The 18871-nt window shown below is 46.7% G+C and overlaps 1 protein-coding gene across 6 annotated transcripts in view; it reads left to right on the forward strand.

Annotated features, from left to right (window-relative positions):
- The first annotated feature begins 6163 nt into the window (after positions 1 to 6163).
- The window catches only part of GRM8 (glutamate metabotropic receptor 8), a 741710-nt gene continuing 729002 nt past the window's right edge, over positions 6164 to 18871 (forward strand). The window contains exons 1-2 of one of the 6 annotated variants that reach the window (XM_082694091.1): positions 6164 to 6553; positions 17884 to 18708. In XM_082694091.1, coding sequence (XP_082550217.1) covers positions 18199 to 18708 — 510 coding nt within the window. In that variant the 5' untranslated portion in view covers positions 6164 to 6553; positions 17884 to 18198. Of the gene's footprint in view, positions 6554 to 6986; positions 7428 to 7884; positions 8097 to 17883; positions 18709 to 18871 lie in introns of those variants that run through there. The other 5 variants (XM_082694093.1, XM_082694094.1, XM_082694092.1 and 2 more) reach the window with 5 other exon arrangements.

Raw genomic sequence — 18871 nt, forward strand, 5'->3', positions numbered from 1 at the left:
TACAATTGTAGATACTTACTATGCTGTCTTGTAAGTTAACTTCTTTTTTAAAGCTGGGTTCCTTTGGTATCTCAGTACATCTGGGTGAGTTTCATGATTTGCTTACCATAAGCCATATTTTTGTACCTAGAAAATAATATTTTAATAAGATTCCTTTGGACTATGGGAAAGAAAAAGCTGTGTTTTCCCTAAGCTCTGGAACATACTCTTTTGTTCTCTACCCCTCCTTCCTAGACCAGCTTGGTCCTCTCTACTCAAAACTTTCTCAAACTCACAGAACACCCTAATCTGACCTATATCATTTAGCTGTTGAATGTTGTACATTTTCTCTGTGTTATTAGTAATCTGTTAGGCATATCTGTTATTTCATGATGTAGTGGCTATGACTTCGTTTAGTTCCCTGGGCAAGTGGGTAATCATGTATTACTTGATTATTAGCCTTGGAAAAAATCAAATGGTGTATCTGGACTCATTATTGAGTTCACGCTCATCTGCATACTTTTGTCTGGTTATTACTTCCTAGTAAGTTGATGATAAGTAGCAAAACAAGCCAAAATATCCCATCCCTGGAATTCTCATGAAACTAATGCTTATTTCCAACCTCAACTTATCACAAGAAGTCTCTGTTACAAATATGAAGCATATGAAATATAATACAAGCTGTTTCTTGGACAATAGCAATGAGTAGCTAGTATTTATGTTCTGTTTGCCAAACATTGTTTTAAGTGTTTTTCTTATAAGAACACAGGTTTCTGAGAGTCAGATTAAAAATTTCATGAATAATTAGAGTAAGGTTTAGATAGTTTTTAAACCTACCGAACTGAAATGTAAGACTCAAAGTCACATTAGGGATTGAGTTACATCTAGCAATCTTTACAAAGTGATTTAAAAATATGATCTCCATTAAGCTTTCTCTAGTGTCATCTTTTAGCCTTAGAGGGAGCGAAGGTGGGTTCCTGATAGATGGTGGTCGAGGACTGGGAGGTAGAGGTGGTGCAGGTGGTGAGATGAAGGAGAAAGAGGCAGTGGGGTGTTGCTGGGGGTGGTGGCAGCCACAGTCGTGGTGGTATTTCTCTTAATTCTTTCCAAGGTTAATAGCCCAGGAACTCATGATTACTTACTATCTGTGCTAGGACCCAAGTGAAGTCACTACTATACCATATGGGAAAACAGTCCTGCTTGATAGAGGTGCAATAAGAGAAAAAAAATGCATTAATATAAACCACCAACAGCTAAATTGTGCTGGTCTTGTTAGGATGTTCTAGAAGTCTGGGAAAGTTTTTGAGGAAAAATAGGACTGATCTGGTCTGAGAAGGATGGGTGGAGAAGAAATAATGAAGGAGTTTCAGTGCTGGGAAATACAGATACCTTTCCCCAGCTAGTTCAAAAGAATTTTTTTTTTTTTTTGAGACTTGAAGGAGGTCCTCTAAGAGGAAGTGAGATGCAATTCTCTCTTGAGTAGCAGTCCGCTCAGCTTGACAATGTGTCTGGTAAGAGAGAGGGAGGAGGCAGACCCTGCAATGTTGCTATCTTTTCCTTCTCTCAGGCCAGGCTGTGCCAGAGGTAGGGAGGATGGGGCTTGGGAAGGACATACGTGGCCCTATGCCTCTGAGCACACAAGTGGTGCTGAGGAAGGGCAAGTAGCTGCACTGAAGTAGTTCTTAGAGAAACAGGGATATTTCTCTCTTGTGTCTCCTAGATTAGTGAGGACCCGCTACGCTATCAGGTCCGTTTGTTGGCTTGCAATCTTGGCAGTTCCCTGGGTAAAATCTGAAACCAGTCACTGAATACAGAGGGCAAGGGGACCTAAGAAAGAGGCAGATGGCCCCAGATTGATAGGTGGCAGGTATAACAAGCAAGGGAACTTACTTATGAAGATTGTCTTGGGTGACTACAAGGTAAATAGATCTCTGTGCCCGTCCACCAGAATCTTAACAGTTTATACAGAAGTCTTAATGGGGTTCAGTCACATATCCAGTCCAGATGGTCTCAACAACACATTACTCTCTCAAGGCTACGTCCTTGCAACAGCTGCTAGCATGGGAACAGTAGGCAAAATGCACATTCCAAGGACCTCTCTATAACCTCCTCCAATGCCACTTTACTGGAAAAATGGCAAAGTTCTGTAACAAATGAATCCTTAAAATTTAGTGACTCAATATGGTAAAAGTTTCTCACTCACCTAACAATTCCGCATGGTTGTTTCTGGTCATCAGGCAGCATTCCTCAACTTGGCAATCTGAGGACCCAGGTGCCCTTCCATCTTGAACTGCCATTCCTAGGACCATGAAAGTCTCTACCTCCACCTGGAAGAAGGGGAAAGAGAGGAGGGTAGAAGCATCAGCTTCTCGATTTCCTCAGCCTAGAAGTGGCACACATTGCTTCTGTTCATTCTACAGCAACTAGATAATTGACCTCAGCTAGAGGCAGAAGAGGTTGGGGAAATGCAGTGGTGTATGTGTGTGTGTGTGTGTGTGTGTGTGTGTGTGTGTGTGTGTGTGTTGTGCGTGTGTTAGCAGCCCCCTTCCAGTGACAACTCTACATTATTGATAGGGGAGTGGAACATATGGCTGTCTTTTCCATACCCACATACAGGTAAAAAATTGAGGCGCAGAAATATTAAAAGAGCAAGAGAATAGGATTTATCAATGGCAGAGTTAGGAATGAAACTCAGCCTCTTTTCTTAGAAAACACTGGATGGAACCTCCTCAGTTTAAAAAAAAAGTTGTAAAAGAGAGAACAAGGATCTAGACAGCATGGGCATCCCCTCCCCAGGCTCCTAATTTCTATGGTTTGTCTCCTACGTAACTTTTTACGTATTTAAACATGCTGCCTGCTGCTTGCCTGTGAGGAAGACTGATTTCCTGAAAGCAGTGGATTTCAAAATTTTAGTGAGCATCTTCAGAATCACCTGGAATGTTTGCAAAACATAGAGGACGCCAGGCCTTATCTCAGTGAGTCTGATTCAAACAGCTCTGGATCCGGCCCAGGAATCTGTGCTTCTGTGTGGCTCCCTGGTGAGTCTGAGGCAGGTGGCCTCAGGACCACATGTGGAGAGACATTGCCTTGATCCATGTAAGTGTCGTGCAGTTTTCCTAAAGGCAGCTGTTGCAGATGTTGTCACCTGCTATCTTTTCTCAGACTTCTCGATTATACACTGCCTGCCTACTAACTGCCAGCACCTGCATTTCTTTGCCAGAGGGCTTTACCTGGCCTCTGGAGGCTGGCTGCCGCCCAGTTGGCTGAAATTGCCTGAAATTCACACCATCTGTGAGCAGTTCTTACTAACAACTGATAGGAGTGGGTATATAGCTCCCTCACCCCTGGGTTGGGGCACTCTGGTGTGTGATCTACCCTGGCTTCCAGGGTTCTCCACTGGTATTAAGCTCTATGGGCCCACAGTGGCAAGTGGCTTGATAATGTACCCTTTACTGGCTCACTTCCCCACCTGACTACTGGGACTTCCCTCACTCTTTTGATAAATTACTTGCCCCTGGATCCTTGTCTCAGCTTGTGCTCCTGGGGGAACCCCAGTGAAGCCAGTTAGGGATTCATATGCATGGTGCCGTACTTATCCCTTCAGGAAATCCCTCCCATGGCTCCTACACACAGGTGTGAGCTGTGAGGCTGAGGGGCGCATCATTTTCACGAACCTCATTGGCCCAGTCAGTCCCACATGTCTGATCTTGCTTCCAGGAGCCAGTGTTTTAATAAACTGAGCAAAACCAACAGGATATACACCACTTGCAGATGGTTTAGCAAGAAAAATATTGTCTTAGTTTCCAAAAGAAACAAATCCCATTCCCACTTTTCCCTGTCAGTTTTGCTCCATGTGGGAGCTTCACGCTGTCAATATTCCTCCTGGGTGAGTAGCCTGCAAAAGTTCCGAGTCTTAACGATTACCCCAAAGCAGGAATTGTGGCATAAATCTCCATGTGTGGAATACATATCACAGCTTGAGTTAAATGGACCCCAAACATATGGCATTGTTTTTTGCATTTTCTAACACATGGGCAGTTTCTCACATTTTAAATCAACTGAAAATGAGAAGATTATAGGCAAATCTTCCTGGAGGATTAACAACCAGGAAATATATTTGGTTTGCATAAATATTTGGGGTGGGATAGCTGATGGGGTTTGACACCTTCTGAAGATACATTTCAGACGGCAGTGTGATAGTCCAAGGAGAGACCAGGTGGATGACTCTGGAATTACCTGCTGTCTGGACTGCCTGGGCTTTAGACACTCTCCTCCGACACAGGCTGCAGCAGAGGGCAAGCAGAGGCATGGGGTTGCAGCTTGATGAATAGGGGTTGGATAGTCTAGTGCCTCTTTAAGTGAGTATAACTGACAGGGACCAATGACTCGTGGAGATGGTCTCTCTTCCTGTGCCCTGATGTTGCCATCCGTCTGGGTGGATTATAACCTGTGTATGAGTTTATGTCCCTTGTTCTGGGACTCCAGATAAACTCACTGAAAACACTCCAGAATACATATAATGGATCTATTCCCTATAGACTGGATTCCATGTGGGACTGGGATGATGGTCCCATTCTGAGTATCAACAATTAAAGATGATGCAAAACCACAGAAGAGAATTAAACTTTCCCCAGGGAAGATCAGTTCTGCTCCTCTCTCAGAGGGCTGCACCAAAAGAGGCAGCAATGTGCCTGTAGGACACCAGTTCTCCGCAGGTGATGATCAATAGCGAAAGGAGAAAAGCAGGCTCATTAGGCACTTCTCCCCTGAGCAGCTCACTTAGCCTGGTCAGGCCTCCAAAGGCCACGACCAGCTATGCTGTCCTCATTTCTGAAATGGGCCCACCAGAATGCCAGGGTGCTGCCTTCCCTGCTTGTCCTGGAGCAACCATCTACTTACTGGGCCCACAGCTTGCCTCTCACAGACCCTGGAGACCATCGTGTGGTCAGCAACCCTGTGGGTTCAGAATATTTTCAGACTTCCTATGCCTGCCCCCTCCTTCAAGTCTCCACTCTCCAAATGTATTAATGCATACATAGTAAAGGGTTTAGTAAGAGACTCAGACAGCCCGCTGTGACCTGTGATAACTGCTAAGACCTACATCACTGGTCTGCAGTTTGGAGTGGGTGGTGGGCTGTCTGCTACAGAAATCAGGCTGCTGAGTGAGAAATCACACTTCTGAGAGAGAAGAAGGGAGCCCTGCCAGTTGGTAAGTCTCCCAAACTTTCTGCAGACACGTCACTGATGAGTCCACCCAACCCCTAATCTAATCTCTGTATCAGGAGTTCTTCTAGCACCTTCTCTGCTCCAGGCTGGGCTGCCTGCTGGTCACTGCCTTCAAGACTGTGCTACACATTTATTGTGGATTGAGGCTCCCGTTAGAGGACAAGGGACGCAGCCTATTTTATTTCTCCAAAGCCTCCTTCTTCCCTCCAGGTGGCTGCGATCACAAAATGATCCCACAGTCAAGCCCCCTCCTGTGAAGATGGGAGAGGTTAAAGGAATGGGAATGGGAAGAGAAGGGAGTGAAAGGGGAAGAGGTCTCCCGAGCTGGAAACCTGTAGATTCTTCTAAGGGGCAAAGAGGGTGGTTTTACGAAACCGCTGTCTCCTCCGTGGAAACGTCACACACCGATGCCAGTTTGGGGAAAAGCAACAACCCCCTGGAGAAGTGTGTGCGGGGTTTGGAAGCCAGGCAGCTCTGCTTTCTGGCTCTAGCACTTTGCAGCTGTGTCTCTAAGCCTCGGCTCCCTTCTTCATCCCTGTTAATTTATTACTTCCATCCCCTCGCAGAGCTGGTGTGAGAATTAAAGAAGCCTGGACAGGATGAGGAACACAGGATCATGCAAGAGACCTGTCCGCGTAGGAAGTTGAAACTCCCTGCGGAGATGCCGAATGGAGGAGAAGGAGCTGCCTCGCGCGGGGTCTGTCCGCCGGGTCTCCGTCCTCGCTATCTCCCACCGCCCGTCGCCCTGTCCCGCGGCGTCCCCACGTCGCCCGCTGGGCGGCGAGGAGTGGCGGCCGCCGGCTCTCGCGCTCCCCGGCACCGCCGGCGGCGGGGGGCGTGGGCTGCAGTGGCGCGGGCTGCAGTGGCGCGCGGCCGCCTCTAGATGGAACTTTCTCACCAACACAAGGCGGCGCCGGCCGCCGCTCCCCCGGCGCGGGGCGGCCCGGGGCTCCCTCTCGCGCGCGCGCCGGCAGGTGCGCGGTGCCCGGGCGATAAGTGCGGGGAGGGCCGCTGGACCGCGCACGCAGAGCCCGCGGGTTTCCCACGGCTGGAGGCGAAGGGAATCCCGAGGTTCCCCCTCAGACGCCGAGGAGCCGCGCGGCGCGGGTCCTCAGGAGTTTCCCGCCCCGCATCGGCGGCTGCTAGAATCGGCTCCCTACCACGACGGTCCCCGTGACCGCCCGCGCCCCCTCCTGCGCAGTGCCCGCAGCGGGACCGTCCTATGTCCATGCTCGAGCTCCGGGGGCTCGGTAGAAGGCGCCCCCCAAGACCCTCGGGAGCGAGGGTGGGGGAGACAATCGCCGGAGCCGCGAGCAGGACAAATGGCCGAACAGCGGCGCCGCGTGAGGTAAACTTTGCAGGGGAACCGCGCGGCTGGCGGGCTTTACTTTGCGCACCCGCGAAGAGAAAGCGTGCGGCGACACTTGCCCTCGACCATGTATTCCTCACGGTGACCCTCTCCGGAGCTGTGCTCCTGAAGGAGGAGCCCAGGCTCGCGGTCCCGACTGCCGGCTCCGCGTGGCCGTCGTGCGGCGCCTTCCCGCGCGGGTTCGGGCTCGCGGCGCGATCGGAGCTGCTCGCTCCCTCACAGCCATATTCTTCCTTCCCTCCGCTCGCACTTCTCCCTACCTCCCCGCCGCTCCCCACCCCCCACCGAGTCTTTGGGTCCTCCCTTTTCTGTTGGGGGCGGGGCGGGTGCGGGGAGGGGGGTGCCTTTTTTTTTTTTTTTTTTTTTAAATCAGAACTAGTGGCATTTCTGGTCCCGGCGTCGCTGCGGGCTCAAGTGATGTAGCGCGGAGGGGAATCCGTCAGCCGAGCGTCCCTCTCTCCGCCCGCGCCAGGTTGGCTCAGTGGCACCGAAATCCAGGGGCTCCCGCCCCTCGGGGTTCCTCCTCCTGCTTCCCGAGGAGACTGGTTGGCGCGAAGCGATTGGCGATCCCGGACGCGATCCCGGCCTTGGCTCCCCGCGCCGCGCCGGGTGAATGGCCGCGGGCGGAGGATCGGGAGGCGCCGGGCGCAGACCAATCGCGGCCGCCGGTGGGAGTATTTGTTATTCACATGGAAGACACTTGGCGCCGGCCGGGCCAGCTCAGCCCCCTCAGCCCAGAGACCAGCCACAAGTGCGGCCGCGGTGCGTGCCTCGCGCGGCGGCGGCGGCGCCGCTGACATGGAGCTGCGGGCCCCCCGCGGGCTTCCTCACCGCGCCCTCTGCGGGGAGCAGGGTAAGACGCGCCGAGCAGCCGAAAGAGGAAAAGAAGAGCAAGTGCCGAACCACGGGGGAAAACGCCCCCCGTTCCCCGAATTTCCCCCCAAAGGTTGTGCTTGAGGAAAAAAGGAGAATTCCCCCTATTTTATTCTCCTTTCCGTTTTCTTCTTTAAAACCGTTCAGGACAGCCAGGTGCACCGTTTCTTCTCCGATCACTTTTGCGATTTGTTGATTCCTGGGCACAAGTCAGTGGCCTTGCACACCCAGAGTTTGGGAGAGAACTGGCAGGCGGAGGTGACGGGAACGGGGGGCGAGGGAGAGTGGGCACCAGGGGGCGAGGGGCTGGCCGGGCATTGGAGCTTGATTGGGTATCTGTTGATTTTACGTTGCAAAGAACAAGGCAGCCACCCCTCTTGTCTTCCCATGATTACATTCCAGTGAAGAGGTTCAGGAAAGAGGAAGGCTCAGCGTGGAACTCCCAAGGCTTGGAGATGTGATCCCCCAAAAGTTTAGTCGGCGAATGAGAGACTGAAGGGTGTCGGGAAGAGGGGCAGGAGCGCCTAGGGTGCTCTGATGGGGCGTGCGGCGGCAGGATTTTAAAGCGCTCTCCCTTGGATTGCCTGCCCTGGGTGACCTCCTGGACCTGCCCTCGCGGAATCCGGACTTGCCCCGCCGAGATGACGAGGTACCTCCGTTCTGCAAATCTAACGGGAGGGATTTCCGAAGTTAGAGGCTTCCGGGATGAGTCGGGGTAACCCCCGCCTTCTTCAGAGCGGGGCTGGATGAATATCTAACCAGAATCTAGGGAAGACCGGAGTCGCGGGAGAAGCCTGCTGATTTGGGGGTTCTCGAGAACCCCTCCATCCCTGCACCTCTGCCCTGAGTTTGGTATTTTACGAGTTAGCCCGGCGGGGTTGGGATTTCCGTCCCCCTCCTCCCCACCTTTGTGGCTTTTGGGAAAACACTGGAGTTCCTGTCCTGTTGGGGGTAGGGGAGAGGAGGAATGGTCTCAGGGATTTTGAGTTTAAAGAGCAAAGGCAGATGCGCCCGACAGCTCCTCGGAAGCACCTGAGGCCAGAGTGGCCCCAGTTTCAGGCGGAGGGGCGCGGGCGTGGGCGCGCGGGGCAGCCAGGTGGGGCGGGGGCGTTCGGGGTCCCGCCGCGCTCAAAGGCTGGATCCCGGGGCGTGCGGGGGGACTAGGGCGGCGCTGGAATACCCCAGCGGCGCGGGAAAGGCAGGAAAAACCAGGTACTTCTAAGGCCCTGGGCTCTATGCAGAGCCCGGGTTCAACAGCCAAAGGAACCGTGAAGGAAAAGGAAGATGCAGCGGGGAAGAGGGGAGCGGGGGCGGGGTGAGTGGCTGCCGGCTGAGATAGAGGTAGAGATAGAGACAGAGGTAGAGAACCCTGTGAGCCACGCGGATAGCGAGCCCATCTGCTCTGCCAAGCAGCTCAGAGATCCCTTGAGGTTCATACAGTTGGTGAAAATATGACCGAATCACCGAAAACCCAAAAACAAAACCCAAAGCAAACAAAAAACCCGTCTGTCTGACATCCTCCCTTGGTGCAAATGAAATGCAGAGGGGTGTGCAAGTCGCCCAACGGCGCAAGACGGCACCCCCACGCTTCCCTGAAGAATTGTTTTCCTTGTGCTCCAAATTGCAGGGCCAGGGGCCAGAGAGGGTCTGTGCTCCCAGGATAGTGGGGGTGAAAATAGACCCACCCGCCAGCCGCAGTCACCCAAGCCCCTCAGTCCCCGAAGCTAGTCCTGCTGGGGAAGGGAATGCCCTATTTGCCATTTGAGGGTGATCCTTTCCTACAGAACTGACGACATGGGAGTCTCTCGAACACCCAGGGATAGGCTACCGTCTCAGCTACTACCGCGATTGAGTACAAATCTTGCCAACTGACAGAACTGGAAAACAGGGCTGGTGGTGGAGATATTGACAAGAAATATAAAGAGTAGAAATGCATTCTTATAATAGCTTATATTTGCTTGAAAGAAAAAAAAAAAAACAAGAAGGGAAAGAGCCACCAGCAGGTAGATCTTGGATAAACAGCTTATTGCACTTGACTGTAATTTCCATTTTCCGTTATGAAATTGTTTGTCAATAATTGCAAATGGCTACAGAAACCACTTTAGTTTACCTTGGTCACTTGCTTGTGAATAATGTCTTGAAAAATCTCTGTAGGAGACAGAATCAGCTGTGTGAAATTCATTGCTCAGTTCTTGAAAATATGTGGCTTGATAATTGTGAAGAGAAAAGCCTTATCCATTGGGGAAAATGAGTAAGGTTTTTAAATGCAATTTTCCCATTTTGGAGTCAACTACAGGTTGCATCATACCTGAGATAAAGACAGCCTTCTTGCTTTTAAATCCCGGATATGGAGAGCAATAGCTCAGGAGAGGCTCTCCAGGAGAGGATTTACCCAGAATAAAGAAAAAGATGCTGAGAACACAGCTCTATATGGTTATTTAGGCTCAGTATGTTCTATTTGGTTTGTGCTGGCTAGTTCTGTCCTACCTAATTTGCTCTCTTTGCAAATTATGAATATTTGAATAATTCTAAAAAACATCTAAACACAGGGGCGCCTTGGTGGCTCAGTGGGTTAAAGCCTCTGCCTTCCGCTCAGGTCATGATCTCAGGGTCCTGGGATCGATCCCCGCATCAGGCTCTCTGCTCAGTGGGGAGCCTGCTTCCTCCTCTCTCTCTGCCTGCCTCTCTGCCTACTTGTGATCTATCAAATAAATAAATAAAATATTAAAAAAAACCCCATCTAAACACAAAAGGAATAGATAAAAGGAAGAGTTGAGTTTCTGTAAGTGTGACAAAGTTAGAGGTCTGGAGAGATGTGCTCTTTTCAAACTTAGCTGAGCAGGTTGGAGCTGCTAAGGGGCTGATTTAATTGGTGTTTATGCAGCAGACAACAGGCTGACATTCACGACAGCAACATTGTGTGCCAATCTTTGTGTAAGAGTGTTCCATTGTCTTCAGGCATGAGGCACAGTACACTGCACACACAGACGCCAGCTCATGGTAGCAATGATGTTTTTCGTTCTAAGTCTCTTTCCTACTGTCTTCCTCCTATGGTTAGAATGCCCCACACAAAGAGGACCTTGCCTTTACTCGGGAGAATGGAGTTGTTCTGTTTCAGTGTCTTAAAAGGAAGATGCTGCAAGGTTTTATGTTTTAATTGGATCCATAGCAAAGACCTGGCCACATCTCCTTGCCTGTAGAATAGGCTGGCTTTTGAAGGTTCAGGAAACTATTGCTGTTTTCTTGGTAGAACCTGATTGGACATCACACATGTGGTTTTCTTGCAAAGGACAGTTATTCCATCTTGTTCCAGAAGAGGATGTGAACAGGCTCAGTCAGCTGAATCACATTGTTTTTATCACAAGAATGGGTTTTCTGTATGCTAGGAGTTTAGATTTGATTTCCATTTTCTTTCCTTTCATCTGTCCCTCAGTCAGTCTCTCCCTCCCTCCCTCCTCCCCTCCTTCCTACCTCTCTCTCTTTTTATCTTCCTTCCTTCTATCTCTTTCCCTCCCCACTCCCTCCCTCATTCCCTTCTTGGCTCAGAAAGATGTTTTCTTTGCTTTTCATTTCTACTTGGTGCTTTGACAAGTTGTGATGAACTCATTCACTGACTAAGGACCTTGAGCATGATGTATTATACTAGGACCTGCCTTCTGAGTGGTAGGCATTGCTGTTGGAATGATTAGAAGGACACGGCTGAGAGGCTACTGATTCATGATAACTCCTGGCTTTAACTTGTTACATTACTAGTTTTAACCACTATCAGAGACATTTCTTTGGTAAAGAAATTATGGATCTCTTGGAAATTGTCTTATAAATGCAGATGTTCCAGGTGGGGGATGATGCTAATGCATCTTTAAGTTTTGGTACTTGTCAATGAATTACCTCAGTCCCTAGGGAGGGCCAAGATAATGGGAGAATCAGGTCTTAGGAGTGTGACTTATAGGACACATCGAACACTGAGGGAGGGAAGAGATACAGGTCTGGGGGAGGAAGGTGCAGGTGAGCACAAGTGGGAAGATACAGGAGAGCCCAAGAAGAACATGGGGGAGATTATTGAGCTTGTGTGTTGCCAATTTTATACTTTTCCAGGCAAGATTATGTCTAAAGATAGAAATCTATTGGCTATTTGTTGGCTAACTTTTCCAATGGTAATAACCCTTTGTGGTAGAAGCTCTGTGTTATATATATATATTTAAAGATTTTATTTAAATAAGTAAATATTTGACAGAGAGAATAAATAAATATTTGACAGAGATCACAAGTAGGCAGAGAGAGAGGAGGAAGTAGGCTCCCCGCTGAGCAGAGAGCCCCATGGGGGACTCGATCCCAGGACCCCGAGATCATGACTCGAGCCGAAGGCAGCGGCTTAACCCACTGAGCCACCCAGGCGCCCCGAAGCTCTGTATTATATATTGTATACAACTTAGGAAGGTTTCCCACTGTCCTCTTTTCATTACAGAAGAATATCTTGTCACCACTTCCTTCAGAATAGCTGTTTAGATGCTCCAAGTGTCCACGTCAGATGCTGCACTTGCGCTGACTTCCTCTGGGGTCCTTCTTTCCAATTTTCCTCCAGTCTCCTTTGATTCCTTAGACACATGATATGTGAGGGTCTGGCCGGCTTTGAGTGTGATGGTAAAGTGGTTTTTTCAAGTCTTCTAAGCACAAAACACTAGTAAAATCTTTGAATTCCAGGACTAATTGTTAAACTAAGGGATAATTGTTAAATTAATGTATCCCTGTACATTCTTAAGCACTTGGCAATTTGTAGAATACTTTTACATACATTATTATATCATTTGACTTCACAGTTTTGGGAGGTGATGGAAACCATTCCTCAGTTTAGAAACAGAGAAACTAGTTCCAGGTGAAGTGACTTCCCAACGCCACATAGCAAATACTGGGTGGTCGGGGGAGGAGTGAGATTAGAATCAGGGACTTCTTGAACCCCAGGATACCACACTCATGTGCACATTGTCTGTCACGGTCTCCTGAAACTAAGGGGCGTAGAGTGAGGGAAAGAACATAGCAGTAGTCCTGCATTTGAGTTCTGGCCCAAGATTTTGGACACATTCGTATGATCTTTCTGTTTTTAGTTTCCTCATCTCCCAAATGGGGGCTGTGATACCAATCTTCCAGGTGTGTTTTGTGAAGGAAATGAGATCATGTGTGTGAGGCTCTAGGTATAGTATGGGCATTCAGTAAATGTTGGTTTCACTCACTTTCCCTCTTCTTATATGATACATACATACTGTAAGAGTGGCTTCTCATTACTTTAACTGTGGTCTTTTTATGCAATAGCTATGTTATTGGGAAAAAAAGCTGCACAAATTGAATTCTACTAAATCAGATTGCATTTTAAATGCATAGGGGATTTAGCTATTTAAAGGAAACCTGTGGTGAATTCTTTTGTAATGCAAATAATCACCGTCTAATTTATCTGTTTAGTAAGTTGAGCTTCTCATGTATCAGATTTTCTTAATATGGGGTTTGCTTGTACAGAAGAGTTTTCACAACCCTCTCTCACTGATGGGAAAAAGTCACTCAGCTTGCAAACAGAGTCAGTTATTGTGTTGAGCTGGCAAAGCCTTGCTCTGGTGTTTGAGCATAATCTCATTCCCTTATTATTAAATAATAGAATCTCAGAATGGGAAGCTGGAAGATACCTTAGAGATCATATGGTCCATCTCCCTCATTTCACAGATGAGGAAATGGAAGCACACAGAGGTGAAGTGGCATGTTCAGGTCACCAGCTAGTGACTGTCAAACAAAGATCCAATTCCAGAGTTGTCAGGGGAGGGCTCTGTCTGGAGCCCATCCTCACTCTGGGACACACCCTCCCCCGAAGTTTCAGGGCCATGCACACATCTGATAGCATAGGAGATCATAGACAAATGTGATCCGTTTCCCAAACAACTGAAAAGAGCTGCAAATATGGACAGTTTCAGGTGAAACTGCTAGATTTGCAATTTTGAGTTGATGACAATATTCAGCTTAACCTTTTTGTTAAAGAGCTGAATGGAAGCCAGCCTAGGGATGCTGTTTGGCCTTTTTATGAAGGGAAAAAAAAAAATCACAGTTCTTGGCTAATTAGATTCCTCAGTGAGGATTTTACCATATCATGTCTTAAAAGCACTTGCCAAGTGTTGGAGGAAGACCTGCTAACAGACCTGAAGGGCCCTATGTGGGATGCTGGGTTTGTTCTCATTGACAGCAGGCTGGCCAGGAAACCTGGTTTGTAGCAGGAGTTTGGACAAACTCTATCTGATATCCTCAGCCCTTCGAGGGATTTGGAAATTACCCTGCTCTAGAAAATGCCCCCAGATTGTCTTCTCCTAACTTCTCCATTATTTTTCTTCAAGAGCTATCCATTGAAGATCTACATATTTCTGAAAGATTTCAGTGGAGGGGAAGGGCCTTCATACTCACATGTCAGCCAGTCTCTGTAGCACTGAGTGCTTTCTGAAGGACAGGATCCACCTTGGGGGCCTGGAGATTTTGACAGCGGTGCCATTTACTAGCTTAGGGCTTTGGGCCATACTCAACCTTTCTGAGCCTTCTTCTCTCATTTCTGTAAGAGCTAATGATGGGTGTATGAAAATTCATGAGCTACTGTGTTATACACTTGGGTCTTTGGTACAGAGAAAGTATGTAGAAAACAAAGAGAAACAGAATTCCGGGTCCTTGAGGAGCTGTCCTTACTGCTGGCCTTTCAGGAAAGAAGATCCCTCTTAGGAGGTCCCAGACTCATGTTCCAGCCAGAGGCCTCCTCCCTGGGCCAGCAGGGACTTTTGGTAAAGTGCCTAATTACGTATGATGTTACTTGTACCTAACCCTGGCCAGGAGGGAGAGAACCTGTAGGGCTTCTAGGGTTAATGATTAGGCCTCCTCACAGGTTGTGAAGCCCTTGCTGTGGACTGAGAAACAGTGTAAGGCGTCTGCTCTCCTTGGAGGCTGATTTCAAGATTGCAGACCTCACACCTCCTTGAAGAAGTCCATTAGCAGGGCGAGGTTTGCACCCATTCCCAGAGAAAGGTCCATTTGAGAGAAAGACTGTTTTATTCTAAGCCAAGCACAGGACACGAAGGAGAGCTATTTAGTTCGGTTATATGAAAAGGTCATTATTTCTTTAAAACTCATTGACTTTAAGAAGGATGAGTTTAGATTAAAGTTTACAAGAATTGCATAACAGTAAGATTAGGCAATGTAAGATTATACAATGAAACTGAATTTATGTGGTTTTCTACAAACTTTGAAATTTATTTGCCCTTAAGATTTATTTTATTTTTTTTAAGGTTTTATTTATTTATTTGATATACAGAGATCACAAGTAGGCAGAGAGACAGGCAGAGAGAGAGAGAGACAGAGAGAGAGGCAGAAGGCTCCCTGTTGAGCGGAGAGCCCGATGCAGGGCTCAATCCCAGGATGCTGGGAGGATGACCTGAGCTGAAGACAGAGGCTTTAACCCACTGAGCCACCGTCGCGCCCCTTGTCCCTAAGATTTAAAAGGAAAACTAAACCTTTCAGTTGTTGAGAGTCTGATTTTTATGACGTCATATCAAATTTTGAAATAACTGCAATATTTCAGTATTTTATAAATGGTTCTGATTTAATTTAATGTTTGAAAAGATTTTATTTATTTATTTGTCAGAGAGAGAGAAAGTGTGAGTGAGTGCACAAGAGGGGGGCAGGCAGAGGGAGAAGCAGGTTCCCTACCAACCAAGGAGTCCTGTGTGGGACTTGATCCCAGGAACCGGGGATCATGACCTGAGCCAAAGGCAGATGCTTAACCGACTGAGACACTAATGCGTCCCCTGATTTCAATTTTAAAGTGACAAAATTTAGTAAAAACCTCACCAACTGGGCAAATATAGAAAAAGATATTCTGTCTTGATGGAAAATGAGTTACAGACTAGATTAGCAATGACAGCTCTTGTTTAGTGAGTACGTAGCCTGGACCAGGTGCTGTGTTTCTGTGTGTGCTACATGGCAGGTTCTGGGTTCTGTCGTCCCTTCACCAAAAAGAAACCCAGGCGTTTGAGAAGTTATGCACTTAATTCTATGTTGCAGGGGAGGGAACTTAAGCAAAAATTCAAGTGAGCTGTCCAATCAATAATAACCAAAATGGAACATCTCATTTTCCATTTAAGTGCATTCACCCATCAAAGAAAATGATTCCTGCCTCGCTATTGCTCATCCCCAACCTTTCCTTAACTTAAAGCTCTAAACAGACTTTTGAGATGCAAAGGAAACTAAAACATTATTTCAAACACAAATACTTTTATAAGAAACTCAATTTTATTCCAGGACTATACAGCGAGTGGAACTAGGTTGATGCCACATAAGCAGGGAAGGATGATTTGTAATTAACAGATGGACTGTTTTTATGTTTGTATAATTGAAAACCATTTACTCTTTTAAGTATGTAGGAGTGGCTTGGTGTAATGAAGAAAGGCTGGTCTTTGGAGAACAACAGGTGTCCTTCCCCTTCCCCCTTAAGCATTTCTCCTTCACATATCCCATTTATTCTGTGCTCTGTCAGAAAGGCTATGCTAAGGGTCAGCCTAGCCATGTGGTCTTGGTCTCAAGCTCTAAATTAGTGGTCAGAATTAATGAGGTTTTACTGTCTTATAACTGGTCTTCCTTGTGAAACTGTAAAACATAATCCTACATCTCTTAATGGGTGGTTGATGTAATTTATGGTCCATCACTTAAATGGTTTTAATCCAGAAAGTCAAGTTGACTTTCTGAGTGTTTCCTTTTGTGGAATGGCCGAGGTCAGGCTATTGTCAAATCACAGATTTTCTGAGAGAGAAGCAGCTGCTAGGAGAATTGAACACGAGGGAATATCAGTCAAGTGGTGAGAAAAATCAGAAAAGGATGATTTGGGGGATAGAATAGAGGGAATCTAGGGTTTAGCCTGTGTCAGGAGGCCAGGAATGCTTGTCACAGGCAGAATAGAACCATCTCAGCAGAGTGGGCCACTGGCTGTATTTCTGAGTATACTCCAGTGTATGCACAGAAATCCAGGGCAGTGGGCTATGATGAGCCAGCCCTCTTTCCTAACCCAAAAGTGAAAAAAGTGTGGCTTTCTCTGAAGGCTTTTGGACATATGTTCAGTTATCCTCTAGGGAGGCAGTATCCTTCCTTTGGGACAGGGAGGATAGAAGGAAAATTTTATGAACTGGAAATTAAACAAGTGAATGCAAAATACAACCAGATGTTGGCTGGCTAAGTTTGAGGAGAATTGTCCAAATTTCAGGTTTTAAACATATATATATATATATATATATATATATATATATATATATATATATATGTTAGAAACGAGCCTTAGATGAACCATCCTACCAAAACAAGTTGGTGCTGTTTATTCGCTTAAATATAAGTGTGTTTCAAATATCAGATTTTCTTATGTTAAGTTAGTGCTTGGTTTCAGTTAAACCTCCTCAAAGATCCTTTGAAAGAACCTCATGGAATTCTTTAAGATTGAAGGTCCTAAACTTTTTCTCTAGATTTGCTGGTTAGCTGTTTTCATTTTAGGTTATTTCTAGCCTTGATGAAATAACTGGTTTCCCCCCTGAGTCAGACAAAATTAAGAAGCTCTTCAATTGATCTCCAGCTCTGATTTGCTCCTTGTGATTCAGGGATCAAAGAATGTGTACTTTCAGCACCGTGAGAATACCCATTGCTTCCACCCCAACAAATTCATAGGCATATCTTCATATTCATAGACATAGAACCTTCCTCATGTGTCTCTTTTCAAGTCTTTGTTTTGTTATCAGAGAACAAGAAGATAAGTTATACAAAACAGCTGACATTTTATTTTAAATCTTTTCATAATCTGTAAGATGTATTTTGGGTCTTTTGATTTCTTTCTTTTTTTTTCTTTCTTTCCTTCTTTCTTTCTGTGATTGAATAATCACTTTTTTCCCCACTGGGAAATCTGAGGCACCAAAAAATGTCATTAACAGATGACTGGCTTGTTGAATATATCACAGAAAATAAACTTACATTATGATTTCTTGGACACCATTTAAATGCTAAATTCAGACAACCGTAAAAAGTAAAAACAGACTTGAAAAGAAATAATGCCATCAATCACAGGATTTTTACCTGCATGGAAATTGGATTTATTGAAATAAAAGGGTAAATAAAAATACTCTGTGGCTTGGGAGAATCAACCTAGTTTCTGATACTTTTCTGTTTCCCTTGTTCCAAAAGTGTCATCAATCTCTCTGTTTGGGTGCAGTGCAGCCAGGTGTTCAGAATCATAGGGGGACAAAAAAAAATTAGTTTCTTACTGAATAGGGGAAATGAAACAAACAAACAAACAAACAAAAAAGAGGTTGGTATAAACAGGGCTTAAAAATATGAAAAATGTAGACCCGTTGAACTGAACCCTCTTTTTCCCTTCCCCTGCCCCCCAGGAATAATTCTGCTACAGGGCTGACTTCAAGGACGTGAATTGTTGACCTCATCCCACCTTCAGAACCTCAGCTGTTATTCTAATTTTTGCACCATTCCAGGCAAGTTGACTTTGTATGGAAATAAAATTGAACCTTAGGGGTCTGATGGAAATTCACTGTGACATTCAGATCAAGAAAACTTGCTGAAACCCACAGAGCCTTTTCCCCCATGGGCCCTGATGGTAGCCTCCAGAAGGTGCAGCCTCTGGTGGTCCCCCTTCTTCTGTGGCAAGAATAAACTTTGGGTCCTGGGTTGCAACACCACCTGTGGAGAAAATGGTATGCGAGGGAAAACGATCAGCCTCTTGCCCTTGTTTCTTCCTCCTGACCGCCAAGTTCTACTGGATCCTCACAATGATGCAAAGAACTCACAGCCAGGAGTATGCCCATTCCATACGAGTGGATGGGGACATCATTTTGGGGGGTCTCTTCCCTGTCCATGCAAAGGGAGAGAGAGGGGTACCTTGTGGGGAGCTGAAGAAGGAAAAGGGGATCCACAGACTGGAGGCCATGCTTTATGCAATCGACCAGATTAATAAGGACCCTGACCTCCTCTCCAATATCACTCTGGGTGTCCGGATCCTTGACACGTGCTCCAGGGACACCTATGCTTTGGAGCAGTCATTAACGTTCGTGCAGGCATTGATAGAGAAAGACGCTTCCGACGTGAAGTGTGCTAATGGAGATCCACCCATTTTCACCAAACCTGACAAGATTTCTGGTGTCATAGGTGCTGCAGCAAGCTCCGTGTCCATCATGGTTGCTAACATTTTAAGACTTTTTAAGGTAGGTAAAGGCATTGTCTTTCTGACCATTGTGAAAAGACAATAAATTGTTCTGACTCCGACCACAGGTTTAAGAAGAAAGTGAACATGGTGAAGATGTTCACAGACCTTCTCAAAGTCACCCAGGTTCCTCAAATAGATGGTTCTGTGACTGGGTTTATACA

Source organism: Mustela nivalis (assembly GCF_964662115.1).
Source record: "Mustela nivalis genome assembly, chromosome: 12".
Classification (NCBI taxonomy): Eukaryota; Metazoa; Chordata; class Mammalia; order Carnivora; family Mustelidae; genus Mustela; species Mustela nivalis.